This window comes from Ambystoma mexicanum, chromosome 14 (assembly GCF_040938575.1).
Source record: "Ambystoma mexicanum isolate Mex_15411 chromosome 14, UKY_AmexF1_1, whole genome shotgun sequence".
Classification (NCBI taxonomy): domain Eukaryota; kingdom Metazoa; phylum Chordata; class Amphibia; order Caudata; family Ambystomatidae; genus Ambystoma; species Ambystoma mexicanum.
The window spans coordinates 438,049,550-438,067,947 of record NC_090940.1 but is presented as its reverse complement, the minus strand read 5'-3'; the positions used below and the strand labels follow the sequence as shown (position 1 = coordinate 438,067,947).

At 46.2% G+C, this 18,398-nt stretch overlaps 1 protein-coding gene across 3 annotated transcripts in view; it reads left to right on the top strand.

Annotated features, from left to right (window-relative positions):
* AREL1 (apoptosis resistant E3 ubiquitin protein ligase 1) overlaps positions 1–18,398 on the top strand; it is a 1,423,594-nt gene that overhangs the window by 382,944 nt on the left and 1,022,252 nt on the right. For all 3 annotated transcript variants that reach the window (XM_069637637.1, XM_069637638.1, XM_069637636.1), the window contains one exon: positions 15,681–15,861. In XM_069637637.1, the coding sequence (XP_069493738.1) occupies positions 15,681–15,861 (181 nt within the window). The remainder of the gene's footprint in view (positions 1–15,680; positions 15,862–18,398) is intronic.

The window sequence follows — 18,398 nt, the reverse complement described above, 5'->3', positions numbered from 1 at the left end:
TAATACCACTTCCCAAACCGAACAAGCCAGTACATAGCTGCAGCTCTTTTAGACCCCTGTCGTTGTTGAATCAAGTCAGCAACATTTTGACTGCTGTCCTGGCCATTAGATTGAGGAGAGTTACAAGTAAACTGATACACCCGGAACAGACAGGCTATGTCCCTAATAGAACATCTCCAATAATCTTAGAAAGCTCAACAGAGTCATCGAATACGGGAACGGAAGTGAGGATGAACTGGCAGTTGTGTCGCTGGATGCAATAAAGGCCTTCGACTCGGTGAAATGGCCATGGTTGTTGGCGTCCTTGGCTGGCTATGGGATAGGTCCAGGGTATCTACAATGGGCCAAGATGTTGTACTGTGAACCGCTGGCTAGAGTCAAAACGGGGTCAGTGGTATCGGAAAGATGGAAGCTGCGTAGGGGAACCAGGCAAGGTTGTCCATGGTCCCCTATGCTCTGTATATTAGCCCTGGAACCCCTAGCGATCTACTTAACAGCAATATGACATGATGGGTATCCCTGTGGATGGAACACGACACCTGATATCATTATACGCAGATGATATACTACTGTATCTGTGATATCCAGAAGAAAACCTCCAATATGTCTTGGAGGTGATCGGCAGATATGCGGAGATGTCTGGAATTGCGGTGAACCCTCATAAATCCAGCATGTTCCCATTGGGTGGATATAAAGGAACCCCCCTAGAACGATTACCGATGTTACAAGTGCCATGGGCTACTAGCACATTTCGCTACCTGGGAATAGATGTATACCACACGGTGGAGGAAGAGCATAAGCGCAACACAGAAGTAGCCATTACCAAGATAGAAAATTGTATGCAGTTCTGGGTAAAACTGCCCTTGGCAATGGTGGGTCGGGGTGCAATGTTAAAGATGGTGGTCTTGCCTCGGCTCCTACACTACTTCGGGAATATCGGTTTCTGATACCAAAGAAATTCTTTAGTAAACTGGCTGGTATATGCAGAGACTTTCTGTGGCACGGGACACGGAACAGAGTGGCCCTATGGAAGCTGCAGAACACCTACGAGAAAGAGGGTATAAAATTGCCTAATTATGAAGTTAACTATGTTGCCAGTCAGCTACAGTATGTGGCTAAATGGCTCTCAGAGGATGTGACCCCGGAGACCAAACTGTTCAGACAGGACTGTGTCCCATTCTACCTGAAAGAGATAATATGGTTACACCAGGCTGCACTAGAGTGGCGCCCCAAGATGTTGTCACTAGGATGGAGGATGTGGCGTAGGGCATGTCAACTGATGGAGAACCCATTCCCGTGCTCCCCTCAGATACCGCTAGTAGCACTGGCGGGCGGGGAAGAGCAACTGAGAATGATAATCAGGAATCATTGGGAACCGGCTGGCGTAGTGACAATGGGAGACATCTGGCGGGAGGGCACTATAATAGATTTTGGGGAGTTAAGGGCGGAAACTGGGCTACACACTGGCCAGTATATCACGTACTATAGATTGGTGCGAAGGATCAAGAGAACATGGTCAGAATTGGTTCTTGAGGAAGAACCAGACACTACTGTAGACGTAATATACGACATAGCAGAGGGAGGGCACGAGATATCTAGGATATACAAGATAATGATGTCCAGAGTGGGAAAGGAGGTGGTACAACTGAGACTAGACTGGGAGGATGAAGTGGATACCCCAATGGATGACGGGATGTGGGAACGAGTCCAAGGGTATCATAAAAAGGTGTCAAGGAATGCAAGACTTCAGCAGATGCAGTTGTATATTACGCATAGGGCATGCCTGACACCCTAGAGGATAGCCAAGTTTAAAAATGCAGGACGGCAGGCATGCCCGAGATGTGATGAAGAGAATGCGGGCATGGTGCATATGTTCTGGTCCTGCCCGGTCATTGGGCGCTTCTGGAGTGAGATCGTTCATAAATTAGCGGGAAAAGTTATTAAGATTGTGGTGGATAATGTGTGGGCCTGTCTGCTGGTGGGGTTCCCTAGGCCGAGGAAATTCAAGCATGTGAGCAAACTGAAAGATCTGGCATATGCGCTTGCGAAGAGAGGAATTGCTATGGGGCGGAAGACATGCCACAAACCTCGACCAGAGATATGGTGGAAGGATTTGCAGAAATGGGCGGAGGCAGAAACTATGGTATGGCAAGAAGCCAGCAAAGCTGGGGGGGGGGGAGGAAACTGAGACTCTCATGGCCTGGAAACTGCTGATAGCAGAGCTATTTGGGTCCTTAATGGTTTTAGAGGTACAGCGATGGACCTGTTTTGATGAGGCTTTCATAGATCCTACCTGTCTAGCGACCTCATCAGGGAAGAAAAGAGGAAAGGAGGAGGAAGAGGGTGGGGGGCTAGCTGAAGGAGGGTCAGCAAGGAGAGACGGAGAGGAGGGGGAGCAGAGGAGACGAGAGGTCCTGGGTTTTAGAGATAAAGTGAGAGGCAAGGGCAATGCAAAGAGCCTGGGAGGAGAGAGGAGGGGTGGAGACTGCAGCAGGGTTGGCCAGACCCTTCCAGATGTTAAAGAGCTCGGCCGAGTTGTTAGATGCTGCAGAGACACAGGCTTGAATGTGGACTCTCTTCTTGGTGCGGACAGAGAGTCGGTATTGCCTTTGCAGCAGGCAGCAGGCCAGTTTGTCAGAGGATGAGCAAGAAACCCTCCATTTCCTTTCAGCTGCCCTACACTTATGTTTAAGTGTAGCTAGGTCATTGTCATACCAGGAATTGCACTTGGCTTTGGACTTCAAACAGATCCTCATGACAGGGGCAAGAGCATCAAGAGTAGCAGAACTAGAGGAGTAGAGCAGGGACAGGGCTGTGTCAGGGTGTGAGTCAGCCCAGGGTGGAGGGGGAGGGAGAGAAGGTGGCAGCGAAAGCCTTGACTGACACACGCTTCATGGGCCGGATGTCCGAGAAGGTGGGTGGCAATCTTGAGGTAGGATTGGTTGAGGGGAGGAGATGGAGAGATGAGAGGATGCCTGCTTTCCCCTATGCTGTACGCATGGGCGCTGGAACCCCTGGCGCTGGTGGCGTATCTGTGGCAGGAATATCCGGAGGCTGGTATAAATGTGGGGAGTACTAGGCACCACTTATCGCTATATGCAGACGTTGTCCTACTATACTGATCTGAGCCAACTCATAACCTTCCCATTAGTTTAGACGTGTCAGACGACTTTGCAAAATTATCAGGGATCACGTTCAATAGGCAAAAGTCGTGCCTTTTTCCTCTGGGGGGACTTGGGCGGGAGGCTGCAGCAGATTTACCGGACCTGCGTCTGCAGTGGGAAACAACCATGTTTAAATACCTGGGTGTACAGACTGCACACATGCCCCATGACATTCACACAAAAATAGTACATGATTCCCCACGACATGCACAGATATAACACAGTCAGGGTGATGGTTGGGATCAAGAAATCTATGAAATTCTGGTGCCGTTTGCCACTTTCGCTTATGGGTAAGGTCTCCATAACCATGATGATCATCCTTCCAAGATTACTATATGCATTCACCAATGTGCATTACTACATAGAGCTGAAATCTCGAAGCCACTCTTGGGGAGTTCTTGTGGGGAGGGGAACGCTGCAGGATTGCACTCAAAACACTATACCTACCATACAGCGAGGGCGGAGTGCAACTCCCGAACTTGAAAATGTACTATCTGGCTGCCCAACTATGATATGTGACCATGTGGCTGTCTGATGATTTCACTGCTGGAACTGTCCTAGTGAAACCAGCTAGATTTCAGGAAATCTTGTGGGTCCCTAGACCCTATATGGACTCCCTGAGTCTCATATTGAAAACTTGGCAGGCAGATCTGGGTCAGGACACTGAAGATGGTCCAATTGACACATCCGTATTCTCAGAATGCCCCCATTTTTGCAGATGCTTGTAAATGTGGCAGAACTAAGGGAGGCCAGACTTTGGGAAACACACAGAATATACACCTGGGGGGATATGTTTGTGAACAGGGAATTTAGAGAACTGGAAGAGCTGGTACAGAATGAAGGAATCCCTGTAGGCCAATTTTTAAGGTATATGAGGGTACGGAAGTTGGCCAATCAAAAATGGGAGGGGTGGCCTGCTGAACCAGAAGAGGAGGCACTTCTATCTCTGCTGTATGACCTAGAGGATGGTTGTAGACAGACAGCTGGAATTTATGAATGCCTCCTGGGAAAGATCAATATAAAGCATGAGAGGCTGAAAAGCAAATGGGAAACTGATGTGGGGTTGCAGATTACAGAGACGCAATGGGAACAGGCTCTAATTTTTGTCAAAAAAGGGTCACGGAATGTGTGATTCCACCTTGTTCAATTAATTGTATTGCACCACACATATATGACCCCCTGCAGAGTGGCTAAATTTGGCACAGGAACGGCTCCAACCTGTCCTTGGTGTAGGGTTGAGGGGGCAGATCTGATACACATGCTTTGGACTTGCACACACGTGCAGAGTTTCTGGTATGGTATAGAGCAAGCATGTAGGAAGGCAGGTATTACTAGGTTTGAGTGGAACCCATTAGAGTGCCCCCTGGGAATGCATCCCAGATCAGCTAAACATAAACATGTCATTGGGTTCATGGACCTGGCGTGTGTTTTAGAAAAGAGACGCATAGCCATGTCTTGGAAAAGTAAGCAGGGTCCCCAATACAACCAATGGTATAAAGAATTTGAGTGCTGGTGTATAGCGAGACAAAAGCGTGGGCTGGGGCCATGAATGGTAGTGGGAAAGAGTCAACGGATATGATTGATGTCTGGAAGGGCCTAAAGGTAAGGACAATAAACCGCTTTTAGTGAGGAGATTTAATGAATTTAAGGTTGCATAATGCAAAGGCCATGCCTATGATCGCTCTCTGCTACATCACCCTGACGAGACTGGAGAGTCACCCAAATACCTGCCTAGGCCATGACTCTAACTCCATGAACACTAGTATCCGATGGTGGGAGGTGGAAGTTTGAGCTCTTGTTATTTGTTTGGTTTTGCTTGTATTTCGCCTAAGCTGTTTTATGGACAAGACGAGGTTGTACATAGATGCTGAATGGTGCAATTACGCCGCTGTGTTGGTAACTTACCGAGAGGGGGGAGCTGACATCACATATCCTTGTCATAAAGTTATGCTGCTCTTGCTAAATAACAAAACAAAAAAACAGATTTAAGAATAAAAAAATAAAAAATTGAAAGCCTTCTGAGCCCACAGCCCAACCTGGTGGAGTGGATTGCAAACTTAGATACTGTGTCCAATCGAGCCCAGTCCAGGCTTCAGTATCCTGCAGCAGTGGATTCGAATTTCAGGTGTCCAGCTCTTGGCAGCGTTCCCTGCCGAAACTTGCAATAGGTGAATTTAATGCAGGCTACTCCAGCTTTTAGCATATTAGGCAAACTAATTCAGAGGAAGTTTGTAGGTTTTTACCTGGCAGTTATGCTGTACACATTATCTATGAATGTGTGCATGCAGCAGTGCTGGGTTGCAGGTGGGTTGATTCCTAACATTTACGACTAAGATCAGCACTTTTACTTTGTGCTACTACCTCATCCTCTTCCTCCTCTTGATCCACCACTGTATCATCACGCCTGTACCCCTCTCCAGGCCTTCCAGATGGTGGTGGGGCAGCTGCAGTAGCCATTGATGCCATTCTCTCTAAGAAGCATAAAGCAGAGATAGGTAATCCCAAAAACAGCAGTATGTGCTCACTCCTGGACAGCTAGAAACACAATGGGGAGCAGCAGTGGGTGGGTCCCTTTTGAGGGGCTGTCCGCGGACACTTCGAGCCACAGATAGGGCTCAAAAAGTTATAAAAAGTTGCCAGAACTAAGACATGGTCTATGACTCTGCAAGATTGGAGTTTCAGCCGAAAACACCCTGGATTGGCCAAAAATGCACTTTTTGACTGTCTGGGGGTATGGACAGTGTCCGCGGATACTCCTGATGCGCAGTGCGGGTGCAGTCACATGATGATGTCGCCGGACGACCACGGATAGGAAGGCTGTACTGCGGACACCGGATACGCGCAATGCGGTGTGCGCATGCGTTGCAGTGTCCGTAAGACAGGGTTTGAGCCCCCAAACTAATTAAAAGTGTGACACGTGCGAGCGGACTACTCCAGACAGGTGCAGTGTTCGGGGTCACAACTAGATCAGAGGCACATTCGTCCAAGTGTCTGCAGGGGCAAGGTCCGTGAACTAATTAAAAGTGCGACATGACCGTGTGGATAACTCAGGACTGGCGCGATGTTCTGGAGCACAGTGAGATCAGGTGTGCATGGGTCCAGGTGTAAGCAGGACAGGCGCGGTGTCCCCAAACTAATTAACTCCTAATTAACTCTAATTAACAAACTCCGGACAGGTGCGATGTTCGGGGCACCTCCATTTTGGTTACGGACAGCCCGGATAGTCGCGCTGCCCGCAGAATCCAAATTGGGCTTAAAAAAAAAAGACACACCGACAGTAGACACCCCCATATTTGTTAAAAGAAAAACATACAATGAATTAGGAAAGAGACTGGGAATCATAATGGGAAACCAATATGGGAGAATTGGGGTTTTCTACACACTGTTCATGAGAGGAGGAAGGGATTGAGGTCTCATCATAGCGTCTTTCATTTAGGGAATTTGATGGGGATGATTGGTTGGGACAGGGTGAATGGGCACTGGTACAAGTTGCGCAGTGGTATCGGATATTTTCTTTGACATGATTTTTAACAAATGTTATCAACTGTACAGAGTTATTGTTCAATTCATCCATTTTTGCAGATAGGTTTTGTAGTTGAATTTGTGTATTTCCACTTAGGGGTTGTCTGTGGCCATCTTCTGATTCATTGAATTGTAATTCTGGCCCACGTTCTTCATTCCCACTATCTACTGTTAAAAAGAAAACCATTTTTCAGTGACATCTGAACACATAACATCACAATCCGATGGGGGATTCAATTGTACGGACCGGGCCCAACAAGATAGAGAGGATCGTTTGGCCTGGACAAAGCCACATCTGTCCAGGAGGTTATCCTCGGTATCACCCCTGTCATCGACGAAATTTGGATCACCAAGATACCCCACAAACAACGATAGAAATCCAAGATTGACAGGGGAAGGTCCGGACATAAACTCATCAGTAAATCTGAAAAAACCGGATAACACCCAAGTCTCACCGAAAAAGAGACGACTTAGTGAAATTGCAGTGGCTCTACAAAATGAATCGCCAAATAAGAAACCAGAAATGATTGCCATCATGTCGGCCATGACCATTGTTCTAGCTCCCTTCTGCAAGCTGTATGAAACAATTAAAGAAAATGTACAAGACAATACAGCAATTCTTTCCAACATAATGGCAAAATTAGCCCAGATGGATTCCCGTCTACCAACAAACGCTGAAAATCCATTCAATCAGAAACCTCACTGGGAAAGGAAAATTGCAGCGCTGGAGAAAAAGATGGAGAACATGGAAAACCCGATCGGATTTAACCCAGTAAGACCGATAGAGGGACCGCAGATTTTGCCAAATCGGAAAACAATGTGGGAAACCAAAATTGAAGCGCTCGAAAAAAAGATCGAGAGCTTGGAACTCTTGAATAAAAGGTCCTTAACAAGCCCATTGGCCTCCGAAGACGGGGGAGATGAGCCTGTGACACAGACAAATGAAAAAAAGAAAACTGTGCTGATATTGACTCAAGAAAAAACAGAAGGGAGGCCACTGGCCAAAGCACAAAAAACACAGCCACCGAAAAGTGATTTGATCGTAAAGAAAGTAAATCCAAAAAAGGATGTCAGCACGTCGGTCAAAGAAGACCTGAGGGTGCAGGGTTTTGGCGAATCCCTAGCGAGCAAAAATCGACAAGATTCGAGATCTAACGCAGAGGAGACCTGCCCCACGAGATCTCCAAGAACAATAGAGGAATTTCTAGGTTGTACCGACCTAATGAACATCTCTACTCACTCAGAAAACGAGCTACAGGAACAAAAGGAATCCACCACAGTAGTGGGGGTGAAAAACCCCTCAGATCGATCAGAAGGTCACACAGCCAAGCCCAAAAGGGACAGGGAGCGACCAAGCCAGAGGGAAAAGAGCGTACCAAGCCTGCCAGCTTCACAAGGAGCGGGCAATCAAGCAACTCCGAAAACGAGAAGCTTCAGACCTATGCGTCAAAAATAAGAAGAAGCCCTCCTCAGTCGAGAGATCACCGTGAAAGAGCGGATACTCAAAGAAGCCCGTGGAAGTACCGACCAGAAAAAAATGAATTGGAAAGTAGAAAGGAATCCAAAGAAGAGATACAAGTTTTTAAGCTGGAACAAAAGGAAGTGGAGAAAAACTTCCACATTCTAAATAGACCAACAATACTTCAAATAACAAAGAGAATGAGAACCTTGAAAAAGATCAGAACAGAGGACCTCCTGCTTGTTGAACCCTATCATAGGGAAAAGAAGGCGAAAGCATATCTACATTTAAAAGCAGTTGCCATCTAACATATCGACGAGTCAGTCTATGAAGAATTCGACCAACTGGGCTATTCCCTGATGGAACATAAAAGCAATACGGACAGTCAAGCTCCTCAAGAGGGAAAGACGGAAAATCCTAAACGCCAATACCACTATAGATCTAAAACAGAGGACCTATACCAGCAAATCCGAGGGTATAAGCCTCAGGAAAGGCAGGAGACATATAGACGTCCATACCATCAAGGCAGAAACATAAAAGGGCCTAGGGACCGGACGGAGAGAGATCACACAAATCAAAGGCATTACCAACGCACTAAAGATCTGCCCGACTGTACAGGGAATTCTACAAGCTACAACAAAGAAGAACAGAGATACGTCGGAGCCCACACCAGGACAGATCGTGACCGTTCAGAGGACACGACAAATAGAGAGGTCCCGCATCAGGAAAAAATGGCTGACGAAAGACATCCGAAAGGCCCATGGAAGTGGCTAATGACAAACTGGTTGAAAAAGGACGGTATATAGCAATGACCAGGGTTAGCTTGCCTCAGCGACTCCAGCGGGAATTTCCGTGATGAAAGCAGCGAGCAACCCGTAAAGGAATCCTATATTTTGGGCTCATGGAACACAAGAGGCCATATGCATCTCACGACACCCGGAGACGTCGATCTGGGTTCTTACGACATCCTGTGCCTACAAGAAACCTGGCTCGTCTACCAACCAGTTCTCGATGGGTTCTCTGTGATGATCTCCCCCGCAGTCAAAGGCATTTTAGGTAGACCGTCATCGGGTCTTCTAACTGCCATAAAAACAGGTACGGGACTGAGCGAACCTAAAAAGTGGAAACATTCCTACGAAATGCTAGTCATCTTGACCTCGCAAATCCAGGGAAAAGCCGAGAGGGAAAATGGCTTTCAGAAGACAGTGGCCATAATAAACTGTTACTGGAATCCCCAGAGAATGTCAACCAAAACTTTCTGCGATAACATCTCTGAAACGATAGACCAGCTCTATGCAGAATTCGACAGAATAGAGCTCATCATATGCGGAGATCTGAACGCTAAATGTACTGAGGCTCTGGGTGACGAACAATGCGCCGCCGCGCAGCGGGGATGTCTCGATCCAACCATTGAAAGAGGTAAAGCCTGGAATGAAGCAATCAGCCAAAGAAATGTGCAAAATGTTGCCTCTTTGTTCCCCAATCAAACGAACAGTCCGACATGGGAACGCAACGGATCCAAAGCAACGTTGGATTACATCTTCATTTCCAATGGCCTCATTCACGGGCTGACAGGCTTCAAGGTCCAAAAGACCATCCATAGTGACCACAATTTACTCTGCTGTACCTGGCGTACTAAAATCATGAGATCGAAAACGAACAAGACATTGGGAAAATCAATCAGAGCTGGGAGAAGAGAGTCAGCGAACATGCCCGGAATGACAGGAAAGAAAGACCGAACTACTTACCCTTACTTCTTTCCTTCCAGGTGAAAGGCTCAAAGAAATCAAAAAATCGCCTAGACAACAAACATACGTATGATAAAGCCTTAGTGGAAAAAAGAAAAGTCGGCCGTCGACTGCTAAGAATAGCAAAGAAATCTAACGCTGAGTGCGATTGGAAGAACTGGCGTATGGAAAACAAAAGCTATAATAACTGGCGTAAACAACACAGAGCCATACAATATCAAAACGACGCCGAAGCAATGATACAGAAATTACAAACCAAAAAATCGAGTGAATTCTGGAGGTTGATAAAAGAGATGAATGACACCCAGTCCGCCTCTATGTCTAACGCAGTAGCAGAAGAAAATTGGATCCAATACTTTACTGCGGAATTCGAAGGTCCGACCACCGACACACTAACAACACAGCAGAACTCGGAGACATCGTGGGTCGACTTGTCAAATATTGAAGACATAGAGGCTTCGATACGGAAGTTGAAAACATCTAGAGCCCCGGGTCCGGATGGACTAACGAATATGGACTTAAAATGGTTTCCAGAAAAATGGACGGAAATGATCAGCAAAATCTTCTCGGAATGTGGCAGAACGAACATGGTGCCAGAATCATGGCAAAAAGCAGTGATAGTCCCGATTTATAAAAAGGGTCCAAGACAAGAACCGCCGAGTTATAGACTTATCGCCCTCCTGGACATTCTAGGCAAACTTTACGCTACCCGCCTCCTTGTTCATTTTCGAACATGGGAAAAAGATAGTCAGGCTACAGATCGACTCCAAACAGGCTTTCAAAAGAATGGTTGCACCTCCATCAATCTCATGCTACTCAGCATCTTGAAAGCAAAAGTCAAAGAGGGAGTGCCCAAGGTATACCTAGCTTTCGTGGACCGCTGCAAGGCGTTTGACAAGATTGACAGACAAACTCTTTGGGCTAAGCTTCAAGGTTGGAACTGTCCTGCAAGTATACTGGACCCCATAAAAGCCCTCCATTCGAAAACTAAAATAAGAGTCAAACTAAACCAACAGGGCGCGCTCTCAGAGGAGATAAATGTGAACCGAGGAGTTAAGCAGGGGTGCCCTCTGGCGCCGGCTCTGTTCACGGCATTCTTAGGCGATTACCAACTCTCCGAAGAAAAAATTTGATCTTTTCCTCCTAAAATCGGGAAAACTGAGATCCCTCGGCTGCTTTACGCAGACGATATTATCGTAATCGATCAGACGAAAGTGGGCCTTCAAAGAAAACTTTCCAATCTGGAGTCCTATATTGTGGAAAACAACCTTGAACTCAAAGCGAAGACTAAAATTATGGTGTTTGAGAAAGTCCCCAGCAAAAATACGAAGAATCTAAAGATCTACATGGATAAGACCAAAATTGAAATTGTAACGAGTTTCAAATACTTGGGGATACAAATGGACAGCTCCAGAGTAGAAAAGAGCCTCGTAAACCAACTATGGGAAAAAGCGAAAAGGTTAACGACCCAAATAAGAGCATTGGGCCGCAAATACGGAAAATTTTCCTTGATTCCGGCCATAACATTCTATAACGCAAAAGTGGTCCCAGCGCTGACGTACGGAACAGAGGCGGCGCTATACCTCCGGCGGAATACTTGGAACAAACTGGAAGGCAACCTGTGGAAAGCGGTCTTAGGTCTACCTAAATCCACTGCTATGCCGGCGATAAGGAGAGACTTGGGCCTCATATCATTAGTGTCAACGGTCGATCAAAGCGCTATGCGCTTGTACAGACGAATCATCATGTCAGACACGTTACCGATATACAACATCATTCGAGAAGAAACTGAATTAGGTAAATGTGAGGCCCTGAACAAATGGGTGAACGCCAGAAAGAATGACCTGGATAAAATCGAATGTACGGAGGAAGATCTGAAAGAAAATCTGGACCGAATTAAAAGAAAAATTGAAAACATGGACTGGATTTTGACAACAGAGAAAGCGGTGGGGAATAAACTTTTAAAACATGTACCCCTAACTTTCAACAAGGGAAAAAAATGCTTGCAATACTGTGCAAAGTTCCCAAACAAGAAGCTGAGAAACTCGATTATGAGAGCCAGACTTAATCTCCTACCTACGAGAGAGATTATAACAATCAGAGGAGATGGTGTCGAGAAGCGCTGTTGATTATCTAAAGACGATCTAGTCATCGAGACTTTGAAGCACCTGGTGATTGTCATGATCTCTGCTTCCAAAAGGTCAGGGTTTTCCCAACTCCCTTGGAAGCAGATCCATAACCCAGGTTCCGAGTGCCAACCAGTCCCAATTGGGACCTTTTGGACCCAGTCCTGGCGCCAGTGGCACCAGGCTCATAAATATGCCCAGTCCCAGCGCTGGAAGCGCCGGGCTCATAATGCTTGGGTGGACTTACCTTCAGCAGACCATGCTGCTTACTTGCCTGCCAGTTGAGCCTCTGATCCTCTTCTGTTTGGAACTACTTTTCCTGTTGGGTGGGGCTGGAGCCACTCCCTAGATTCAGAACACTGGAACTCTTCTGGAAGGCAGGAACTCTTTTCTTACCAGGAACTCTTTTCTTACTTAGGCGTGGCTGTGGAAGGAGACACCTAAGCACTACAGGAGGCTATTTAAACCACACCCGGTGGATGAATCTTGCTTTGCGTTATTCTGCAACCTCTGCAGCAGAACGCTCATCGTGTCTTCTGCATCCGGTCCTGGGCCTAAGGAAAAAGGCTTACCATCCTGAATCCAGTCTTCAGCAACACCTATAAAGACAAGAAAGAACAGGTTAGCATTCCGGCATCTGAAAGGCAAAGGCTTACCATCCTGAATCCAGTCTTCAGCAACACCTATAAAGACAAGAAAGAACAGGTTAGCATTCCGGCATCTGAAAGGCAAAGGCTTACCTACTCTTTGTGCGCTCCGGAGGTCTTCACACTGCATTCCGGCATCTGAAAGACAAAAGTTTACCAACTCTTCGCACGCTCCGGAGGCCTTCGGCGCTGCATCCCGCATCTGAAAGACAAAACAAGGTGCGTTTAAAGACATTGGGGAACTTTAATACTCACGTGCCATTACTCCTTTCCACATCTAATCCAGTGGGTATTCCGGCACCCTGCAGCCGCTCCGAACTCGTACCTGCAAAATAAAAAGACAGTTAGAGCGCATAGTGAAGCAGGCAACAAGCGCTTACTTACGTGCTTCCAGGCGCTTCTATTCATCACACGGGCTCCATCTTCAACTCACTTCAGCCCGTCATCCGCCATCGCCGGAACCCTGCAAAACAAGAGACATCATTACTAAAGACTTTAAAGACATTTGAATGACTCGAAACTTACCGTTCGTGCAGTAAACGACGGACAGCAGTCCTCTGAAGTCAAGAGGCCTGCGCTACCTATCCAGTGAAGAAACTGGTTACAGCACCCTGCCCCGAGGCAGATGGAGAGCTCGGCATTCACTTACCTAAGGTGAGAGCGTTAACCTTTGGGGGTCTACAGGAGAGGAGAAGAGGAAAGAGATAGGGACACCCCAATAACCCCAGTTCATTAACCCCATATTTTCTATCTGCAGACATCTTACTCTACACGTCAGGCATACAGTGCACAGAGGTCCAGCCCAAAGAGCCAACCGGGTGCTACACATCACCTTTGAAGATACGGTAGTCGCCCAGTCAAGACCGGCGCCTCTGCGAGAATCAGGTGAGCGTTACAGTGATAGAGTGCCCCAGCACGACAGAAAGTAGAAAGCTATACCTCCCATCATTGGCTGAAAACCTGTGGATTTTTCAAACAGATGAACTATGGAACAGACTAATCTCTGGTGAGAACACAAGATGGAGCCAAGCCCTGGCCAAACTGATCGAACTCGTGTTTGATCAGATAAACAGTCTACAGCCTGAGGGTGGCCCGTCTTGGGTTCTGATCCAGCGGAAAGATGACCTAACTCCGCCATGTCGGCGGTTTCTCTCCTGCGACTGAGGCCTGGCCAGCCCCCCCTGGGGAGGTTTTTGCATGACCCTCCTTTTCTTGTTGCTACTAGCGGAACTGAGAAGGTTTTGACAAAACTTAGTGATAACTAAGTAAAGTTCAAATAAAAAAAAAAAACACTTTTTCTGCTTGAAAAAATATATTCTGTACCATTAGAGTTGTTTCTTTCACTCATTTCGTCATGGGGGAAATGTTCCTCCAGCCACTCCAGTGTGCTTGCCATTTCTGTGGAAAGGAAAAAATACTGCTATTTCTTATGTTATGTATACATAACAAACTGTAATGGTACAGATAGAATTATAGTGCACTTACTATTTTCCAAAGGGTTTCTTCTGCAATAACTGCTAGATCTGTAAGGAAGGTTGCACTCAGGTGATACTGCTAGGTGTACAGTTGACTTTTGTGCTTGGTGCATTTCATTATGTTGTGCAACCAATGCAACATACTTTTGGTTTCCCAAGTACAGAATTTCTATATACACTTATTTTTGGATGTGGCACATACATCTGTTATAGTTTCATGTACATGTCTTTGCCCGTTGTAGGATACATCAATGTAAGGTAATCCCTGTGCTTTTGGGCAGTGTGAATGCTGTCCGTAGTCTGTGCACAGTCGCACAGTCCACACACTCTGTGGCTGTCACTTTGGAGGCATGGGGGTCAGTATGATGTAAGGGACATGTAGACAAATAAGGGTATCCTGTTAAAAACCCATGAAATTCAGTGAAAAATCTTTGTTAAAGGGACGTTATGGTTAAGTTGCACTAATAAAAACCTAACAAATTCAATGGAAAAACTTTCTTGAAAGGATATTATGGTTACAAGTAAAATTAAAAAAAACAGAAATTTGCCAGTTATGGTAAGGTAAGCAACCATAACTCCAGCCACCACTGTGCACTGCTAAGACTAACACCCACAACATCAAAGAAAGTTTTTCCATTTAATTTGTTAGGTTTTTATTAGTGCAACTTAACCATAACGTCCTTTTAACAAAGTTTTTTCACTGATATATAATATCTTTTCAGTAGAATACTGTGTGGACATGCGTGCTTGTGTGTGAACTGTACTTTATTTTACCTCCTTCTCCCATCTGGACAGTGAAGCTTTTACTGCTCAGTCACAAAATCATTGTGAGCCTCAGGAATAACTTGTTGATCTCCTTAAATCCTCATAGGATATTTGGAAACTCCCAAGTAAGGTGCAGCCTGGGTGGATGGAAAAGGTCTGACGTGCCTAGCTGAAGACAGTGCCTGGCACACCTTAAACATAAAGTTAAACTTTTGTGCTAGACAATAAAATCTGTTAAATAACTTGTTTTATATGATGTATATGTGTTCACAGGATAAGACTACATGCATTTGTTCGCATTTTTAGTTAGCTGAGTTAACATTCTCCGTTTCTTCTCTTTCTCCATGCTCCTTCTCTCATTGTCTTGTCATTTCTTCCTTCTTTCATTTCTTTAAATGTCTTTTTATTTCATCGTTTTCTGCCTATGCCTGCATTTCTTGTTTTCCTACCTTCAATCCTTTCATTCACCTATGCCTCTTGAACTGTCTTTCTGTGCGTCTTTCGCTGCTTCCTAACTACCTTTCCATGTCCCCGCCTTTTACCTCCCTGTATTCCCTTTGTTTCTTTCACTTCCATGCTTCCTCCTAACTTTCTTCCCATGGACCCTACCCTGCACTTTCTCTTCTTTGACTGTCCCCTTGTCACATCCCTTCCCTCTTTCCCTTCTTGCAACCTTTTCACTCCTTCTCTACCACCATGTACTTTCTCTTCCTTCTCTCGACTCTATCTCCCCCTCCATGTTTTCTATCCCTTTCGCCCCTCTTTTCGCTGCAGCTTGGCCCACTGGAGGAGGGGAGTGTAGAGGTGTCATGTGAGAAATCTGTGATGTCCAACAAGCAGACCTGCCAGGTGTTTCTGCGGCTAGCTGTACTCCAGAGAGGCTGTTTCCACACCTGCATATCCTACCAAAACCAGCCAATCAGCAACGGCGACTTCGACATCATTGTCCTAAATGGTAATTGGAAAATATAATGTCTAAGTTATGTTATATGGGGTCTGTGAACCTGTTGTTATTTTACACCGGCATGAAACCCTCAGTGTGAATGGGATTACATGGGCATTATGGAACATGGGGGGGCGGGGGTGGAGGTTTGGGTGAGGGACCTCTGGGGGCACCATGGTGGCCTTTCTTCATCCCAATAAAATACTGCTGTTTTTACCTACGTTCTCGCCACTTGATAAATTACATTTTGGCGAAGAGTCGGAAGTACTTGTGCATCCAGGCCCTGCTTTGATGTTTAGTGGCAGTTGGCGGTTTCCACACCTCATCCCTGGCGCAGTGAAGCCAATTGAGCATATGGGTATCCACTTGAAGAATTGGCACAAGACAAGACTGCTCCCTGGGTGGTGCAAGGAGTGGTCACACAATGCACTCTAATTTGTGCATCTGAGGTTCGTCAATTTAGGGGCTGGAGAGCCATCCAAGAAGCTACACAATTCTGACGTCGGCGTTCAACATTCATGGGCAGAGCACCATCTGCCGGAAATTGCTGGTAACACAGTTGGATTGTCAATCTGCTTTTGAAATAAATTACTGTTGGTACTTTTACCTTTCTCAATGCCAAGAGGTCCATCACAGTTGACACCTCCACCCCGCCCCCAATCCACTGAGTCCCCATTCACCTGGCGACCCTGTTATCTCATGGCCAGAAGGGTGAGATTATTGGAAACATTATTTCAATACTATAGGCCATGAAGACCGTACTAAAAAAAATCGTCCCTTACTATTGCGTGCTGTGGGGTTTGAAGGACAAATAACAATGTGTGCGCACCCACCACTCTCCACAGATGACATAGGCGCTGAACATATTGTCACAAGTGGCCTGAACAACAAACCAACTCCCAAAGTCAGTTCAAGTGTTTTTATTATGTTTTGTGAAAGGGACTCTACAGGCCGTCCATCTCTCTCTTGTCTAGAGAAAGCAAGACCCCCCTTAACCTAGGCGTCCCTACTCACCAAGTTAGTGTCCATTGCTTGTTAAATCCTTTCTAATTCTGCCTTGCTGTCCGAGGGGGCTAAAGGCAGTCACATTATTGATCTATACTCCCTATGGGACTTCCTAGGTGGGGACCTACACTATTGTTTAGTTAATTCTAAGTGGTTGTGGGGTTGCCTTTCAGACACTCGAGCCACAATCTATCTCCTTCCTTTCACGCCCTGATCATCTTCTCCCTGAGTTATCACCATTATTCGACCCTCCTCCCGCTACTCTTATCCTTCCAACATTACCCACCTTCTCTCCTGCTTCTTCCTCCTCTGTCCCTCCAATGTCTCCTTCTCTCTTGCCTTCTAAACTCTACCTCCCTTCTCTCATGTTACTCTTTCCTAGTCTCTTCCCCAGTATTCTCTGCTCTCCACTCTAGTACTATTCTCCCCTCTCTACTCCACAACTACTCGCCCCTCTGCACTACTACTCTGCCCTCTACCAATGCTCTCTTCTTTCCACTACTACCCCACCCCACCTTCTGTAACCCTCCTTCAATCTGTTCGCTTCCACTCTTTCTCTAACGCTCTCACTCACCCACATTACACGCCCACTCGGAACACAGTACCACTTGCTCTCACCAACCAATACCTCCCCATCTCTGCACATCTCCTCCACACGCCTGTCCATACACATTCCTCCTTCAACTCTCTTGGTCTTCCATCTCCCCCTCCTTTGACCTCACCCAGAAAACCCACACCTTCCTGTTTCCTGTCATCCTTATTGCCCCCCCCCAAACCCTCTCCTTCCATTTGTCTTCCTCGCTTCAGAGGTGTTACAGATGCCATAATGCATAAAAAAAGAGGCTAGGCTTCACCCCTTTTGCCTTGCGTGTCCGCCGTGCTGGGATAATGGCGGCCCATGTTGGAAACTGCTCCAGTTCTGTCAAGGACCTGCACTGCGGCCGAGTCCAAGGTAAGCATTGGAATGTCTCTGGATTCCTTGTCAGAGAGCCACTCTGTGGCAGGCTTGTATAGCCTATGTTGGGATCTCTACCACAGCTGGTGGATTGCGGCATGCACCTGTCGGCTCGTGGCTCTACGCTGCTCTGTGTTACAAAGGTTTTTCTTTTTGCACCTTTTCCACCAAAGATTCCTATGGGACCCCCAGGATTTATCCTTATTTTTTAACCCTATCCTGACTTTTGGTTGTAAGTAAAGCCTTATGCTTTCCTTGTCTGTTTTGCTCATTTTTATGGGGACATTGATTAGTCCCTTGTCTCTCTTTTAGAATTCTTTTATTTTTACAATTGCACACATCATCTTACAGTGTTGCAGTTCGGATACGTTGTAATCTTATAACTTTTTACCTAACAGCGTTTTGGTTACTTTGCCTTAGGCAATCTGGTAACAGGTTTGTGATATTTACTGTTTTTATGATATTTTGCTTGTGCACTTTTACATTTACCGCAAATGGCTGCTAAAAGGGGCTAGCACCCTAAAACAGCATTGTGGCATCAGCGTCGTTTGACGGTTACCATTCCTGAAGCCATACGTAATGGTGATGA